The sequence below is a fragment of the Stegastes partitus genome, unplaced genomic scaffold (genome assembly GCF_000690725.1).
Source record: "Stegastes partitus isolate 25-593 unplaced genomic scaffold, Stegastes_partitus-1.0.2 Scaffold1198, whole genome shotgun sequence".
NCBI classification, from domain to species: Eukaryota; Metazoa; Chordata; class Actinopteri; family Pomacentridae; genus Stegastes; species Stegastes partitus.
The window spans coordinates 135,745-142,167 of NW_007578929.1; the positions used below are offsets into that span (position 1 = coordinate 135,745).

At 43.0% G+C, this 6,423-nt stretch overlaps 1 protein-coding gene across 1 annotated transcript; it reads left to right on the forward strand.

The window, feature by feature from the left end:
• Positions 1–1,428: 1,428 nt before the first annotated feature.
• otpa (orthopedia homeobox a) lies at positions 1,429–5,439 on the forward strand. Its single transcript, XM_008297202.1, has 3 exons — positions 1,429–1,465; positions 1,994–2,409; positions 4,918–5,439. Exons 1-3 carry the CDS (start codon positions 1,429–1,431, stop codon positions 5,437–5,439), a joined length of 975 nt encoding a protein of 324 aa, XP_008295424.1.
• Positions 5,440–6,423: the final 984 nt, after the last annotated feature.

Consider the following 6,423-nt stretch of genomic DNA (forward strand, 5'->3'; position numbering starts at 1 on the left):
CTTTCCTCTCCTCTCCATCCTTCCATCCATCCCTCCCAGTCTGTCCGCGGTGCCACCAGATTGCAGACGAATAAAAGACGAGCAGCGGCGGCTGGAGGCGGCACGGATGAAGAAAAGAAGCCAAACGAGCCGCGGGTTCACGCTCGGACGCATCCTTTGTGCCGCGTTTTCCAGCACATAATAAATAAACCTGCTCTCTCTGAAAAAAAAAAAAAACCCAAAAACGTCCCGACATCTGTCTAAAGCATGTCTGATTTTTTTTGTGGTTGTTGTTGTCCTTAAATATGTAGCAGACTGACTGGTGTTTGTGAGACAAAAAGGCTGTTGTGCTAATTAAGTCTAATTGTGGTTTATTCACTGACAAATGCAGCGCGTTTTATTATTATTATTATTAATATTACTATTATTGTGAAAGAACTTTTTTCTTCTTGTCTGAAAAAAAAAGAACTGATTTTGAGAAAACAGCAAGAACGTGGCCTCCCCGTAACACGACCATGGCTCTGCTCGTGTATTTATCTATTCAGGTGTCAGCCTCTTCATTAACTGTGTCCAGTCATCAAAGCGGCCACACTTCATGTTAAACTCCCTCCACTGTTTGCCGAATTAATTTGCGCGCACATCATTTACACCGAATCTCCTCCCATCGTGACAGTTGGGACTAAATACTAGTAAATTACCACTAATTTATACTGCCTTTACTCTCATATTTGCGATGAAAGATGCCGCGCTAATTGCATAGACGCGTAATGGCCTTGAAAACGAGCCTGGTTAGGATTCTAAAGTTTGTGTGAGGATATTAGAAGAGGTCCACCTGCCCTCCAAGACGCATTAAAACCGTCGTTAAAAAGCAGCAATAATAATGTGGTTTCATATCACATTTTCGGAGTATATTATGTGGTGTCTCTTTACGCGGCCATGTGGCTCTTCTTCATGTGAATAACTCCAATTCTTGTCCGAGTGGCTCCCTATAAAAACACGCGCAGAAGCAGCATGCACAATTAAACAAATATTGTGGTGATCCAACATTTCTTGAACGGGTCGAAGCTTTCGCTCAGATATTAAATCAGGTTATTTTATTGGATGTAATTTGGAGGAGAAATCAAAGCCAATTACAGGAATGAGGAGGAATGAACTTGTGGATGTGAGAGGATGGGGGGAGGATGGGGGAGGATAGGGGGGCCGCCGGGGTCTCGGGCTAAAGCTGACATACCTCAGGCTTCAACTCTGATTGGTCCTCGTTTGGAGAAGCTCATGGGTTCATTCCGTTGTTAAGCGCCTCCCCATTTCTCTAAACTACATTATAATGCAACGAACCTCCCTTTTAACCACAAACCGAATTTGCTTTCATTTAGGCCATATATATTTCTTAAATAGGTTAAAGTCATAGAGATTTTTTTGGAATAGCATTTCGCCCTGGAGCGGTGCGCAATGCTATCTCATGCCGACCTCCTGGATGCTCGCCTCGGTGAGTTAACATCACCAAACTCCGGTCTTCAACTCTACTGTAAGCTGGAGGAACTTCTAATCTTAAATCAAGCTCTGAAAATTGTCAATTTGCTTCTTATATTATCTTAATGTGACTGAAGTGAACCAAACTCGCTTAATTCATTGGAAAAGTAATTATTATTATTATATTACTGCGTAATTTGATTTAACAATTTTCTAAGATATCAGTGTGATCGAATTGAATGAAGAGTATTTAAGGAGCAGATTGGAATGTGCATGCTGTCTCTCTAAACGAGCTGCACTCGCGGCTCGTTTTAATTTCTGCATTTGTGTTGTGTTTAATGCATGCTGCTTTTTGTCTGGTGGTTTTGTGCTGCAGCACCAATAATGTCTCAACAATTCCTGAGTGCGGCTTTTCGCCTGTAAAGTATCGTTGCCGCTTGTGTGCACTTTAAGATGTCGCTGCATTTGTCTAACCATGTGCCCTTTCCTCCCGTAGAGACACTGTTCACTGTGCAAATCTCACCCGCTCTGGTTGTCTGTGCAGGGATGAAGGATGCCGCGGCGGAGCTCCTGGGCCACAGGGAGGCTTTGAAGTGCAGGCTCGGCGGCGGGGGACCTGACCCGGGACACTCCGGGGAGCTCGGCCCGGGCCCGGACGGCGTGGAAGGGGCCACGATGCTCCCGGGCGACGATATCAGCAGCGGCGGAGGAGCCAACCCGGTGCAGGTGAACAACAAGGAGCAGGAGAAGCAGCAGCAGCAGCAACAGCAACAGCAGAACAGCAGCAACCCGAACCAGTCCGGAGGGCAGCAGAGCCAGAAACAGAAGCGGCACCGGACCCGCTTCACTCCGGCGCAGCTCAACGAGCTGGAGAGGAGCTTCGCCAAGACGCACTACCCAGACATCTTCATGCGGGAGGAGCTGGCGCTGAGGATCGGCCTGACGGAGTCCAGAGTGCAGGTGGGGCAGCTGGAGGGAATGTACCGGTTAGAACAAAACACCGACTCAGGCGCCGGTTCACGTTCAGACAGAGCGAGGATCAATGCGCGTATATTAAATAAGCAAACCATAAAAAAACGCGTTACCTCTGCTGTTTGTTGCCTTTAAATCTGAACCAACTCCAAAATTATAATAATATAAAATCTTCTTCCTTTGTGTATGAAACAGTGCATCCAGTGAAATGAAGCCTCCTCACTAGTAAAGCGTTTCATCTCCTTTTTTTTTCTTTGAGACTGAACAAATTAGCTACAGAATATTCAAATTCATTTGCATTCAGGCAGCTTGAAACGCGCCATCGACTAAAACGCAGCTCGCCAATTTCTACTAATTAAAGTTAAATTATTTGGACAAATGTGTTGTTTATTTGGATGTAAAAATGAACCACAATTAGAGCCGTTACATTTATGTAAAGTCAAACTGAAGATAAAAGGTCTGTGACAGCAATCTGCACAGTCAACATTATTTATGGTTTTTATATGTTCTTATAACGTTTTACTTTATGTCGTTGCACTGAAATAATTATAGAAAAACAGCACAACAACAACAAAAAAATCTGTGTTGGTGTCATGATAAAGTGTGAATTATTTTGTCAACACAGGAAAATAAATTGCAAGATATGCAGTAAAATGATAAGATATATTACAAAAGCCTATCTATGTATTACAAATTAATTTATTTTGTCTAAAAATATAAATATATATTTTTTTTTCATAAATCCAAACCCCAGAAATGTGTCTATTCTGTTAGTTTATTGTTATATAAATCTAAAAATGAGCTTAACAGCACGCAGGTTAGTGTAGATTCAGTGCATGACTCTGTTTCAAACCGGCGACCTTGTGGATTATGATTCTTCCTCATACTGTACATAAGAAAACTTCAACATGACAGAAATGATTACAGCTCATCAGATCAGTCTTTACAGTTTATTTCTCCTGAAGGATGCAGCTTTAATGATACACTGACCTCAGATTTTTATTTATTTTTTAAATATATAAATAAATATATATCTTCTCACTTTGGGAGATTTCAGATAAATTAGTGGGAAAAAATAGATTTTATGATACAAATCAATTGTATTTTGTTTTGTTTTACGCATTGTTTATTTGTTGTTTATTTAAAGGCACATTGTAGATGGCAGTATCACAGCAGTAAATTCAGCCTGGTTAAAAACTGGCCAATATTTTGTGTCCATCTCATGTAATTAATCCACAAGGAACCAAATGCTGATTATGACGCTTTTAACAGTCCTGAATTAACACTGACCGTAAACGTGAGTCTGTTTGACTAAATTCTACTTTGCTGTATTTGATTCTCCGCCCTCAGTGGTTTGTTCTTGCCTACCCTCTGCACAAACTCAAAGTATAAAATATCAGCCACATCACAGAGACGGTGGCGCCTTATTAGCCAGCGGTGCCAATTGCGCTTGGCTCGCTCACATGTGAAATAATACCCCGATAATCATTATTATTATTGCACGGCTCCACTCAGCTTCTATACCATTTACATAAAATGAGAATTAGCGAAATGACGCTCATCTGATATTATGATGGGATTGGAAATAGGAAGCAGGTCCAGGCTCGGAGTTTAGCGATGCTCCTGTCACCGCTCTGCGCGTCTTAATGCCGGCCGCGCTCAGACTGCACTCTGTCTTTTTTTGGAAAAAAAAAAAAAGAAGAAGGAGGGAATGAGAAATTGCGTTTTCTTTCCTTTGAAGTGTAATGCATTTCAGGCCGGATTTCACGGCTGGCTACGCCGGCCGGTGGAAGAGAGTGAGATTGTCCCGTTCTTATTACTGCGCCCCACTTTCTCAAGCAAATCTCCACATTAATCATAGACAACAAGCAAACCTATAGAAGCTCAAGGACTCCCGGAATAAAGAGCGCACGATATTGATCTCAGCAGTAACATTATCTTTATTATGTCTGTGCGTGGGTTCCTTCCAAAGCAGTGGAATGATTAGAAAAATATGGTACTTTACGCACAAATATCAGCAGTAAAAACAGGAGATTTTTTTGGTTTTATTTGCGTCTTTGAAAAGTTTAAATAATTACAAATAAGTATATTGATTTTGCCAGATATATTTGAATAGAAATGCTACAAATTTATAATAGAATTCACAAAAATCCCTCAAAATGTTACAAACTGTGCCACAATTTGTGGTCAAAATACACAATTATTAGTATTTAGAAATGTGTTGTCCTGATGATTAACACACAATAACCAACGTGCTATTCATTTTATATGATTTAGAAGCGTTTTATAATGTATATAGGTGCTTTAGTAGCTGCTGGGTGCTTGAAAAATACATAAATCAGTGTTTTTCTTCTCTGATTTATTGTTGGCGTTATTGTAGCGATGATCACAGCCTGGTGTCATAACCTCTTTATGTGCGCTTCCAGCTCTGCTAACACGTTCTGTCACTACAGCAGCAGTCAGTGCAGCTCCTCCTCACCTCCTCTCTGTCTGCAGGTCTGGTTCCAGAACCGACGCGCTAAGTGGAAGAAGCGCAAGAAGACCACCAATGTGTTCCGCGCTCCGGGGACGCTCCTGCCGACGCACCACGGTCTGCCCCAGTTCCCGTCCGCCGCGGCTGCAGCAGCGGCCATGGGAGACAGCCTCTGCTCCTTCCACGCCAACGACACCCGCTGGGCCACGGCAGGGATGCCCGGCGTGTCTCAGCTGCAGCTACCGCCGGCTCTGGGCCGGCAGCAGGCCATGGCGCAGTCCCTGTCTCAGTGCAGTCTCGGCGCCGGGCCGCCGCCCAACTCCATGGGTCTATCCAACATGTCGTCGAACGGCTCCGGGCTGCAGTCGCATCTCTACCAGCCCACTTTCCCCGGAATGGTACCCGCGTCCCTGTCCGGCCCCACCAACGTGACCGGCTCGCCTCAGCTGTGTAGCTCCCCGGACAGTGACGTCTGGAGAGGGACAAGCATCGCGTCGCTGCGCCGCAAAGCGCTGGAGCACACAGTATCCATGAGTTTCACTTAGTGAGCCGAAGAGCTTTTCTTCCACTCACATAGAGATCTTCTGCATTCAGTTCTTATCCATCCAGTCCATCCAAACGGTGCACCGGGAGAAATACAACCAGGATTCTTGTTCAAACCACAAATCGCAGCTACACCTGGCACTTTCCCTCCCAACCCGCAGACCAGAGGGAGTCATCTATCAGGCCGTGTGGCCTTTACTACCCATAGGGCTGGTTCTGTTGAAGCTATAATTTATTATTTCGCATGTAGCCTATGTCAACTATTTATTTGTCTATTTAAATCGGTTTGTTTAGTATTTATTTATTTATTTATTTATTCATTTATTTGGCACATGCAGCCCTGCCTTTACTGGTGCAGGGCTTTCAGTGACATTTGCTTGGTGACTGACGGTTTTTGAAGACAAATTCTGTGGATACTTTGAAATACAACCCTGGTCTCCAGATTGTCCCACTCTGCTGCACAGCATGCAACTCTAAAGGGCCAAAGGGAAGCACAGTGGACGTGCAGAAACAAGACACCTGGAGGTTTAAAAGAGTGAGAAGATGAAAGATTCACCAGGAGAGAGAAGGATTTGACAGGAATCAGGACAAAGAGGAAAAAGGACTTGAATGCATGTGCTGTCCAAAGCAAAAAAAAAAGAAAAAAAAAAAAGGGAGGGAAATACTATAAATGAAGACATGGAAACTGACTTAACTATAATCTGTTATATAGGATGTTTTGTGTAGCGGAAGCACTCTTGTTCCCATTTGGTCAGTTTGTGATAACTTCTGTTTCCAAAATTATGTCTGTGCTTATTCTCAAATATGACTTTCTTAAATGTTTGAACCATTTTGTTTCATGGACATGTTTATATCAATTAAATGTAAATGATCAAATAAAAATCATTTTCAATTATGTCACATCATGAATCAACCCTCCTTTCTTGAAGCAGTTTAGGGGCTCCGTCCTGCTGGCTTTTGTTAAATAAGTTTAATTATAATTGGAG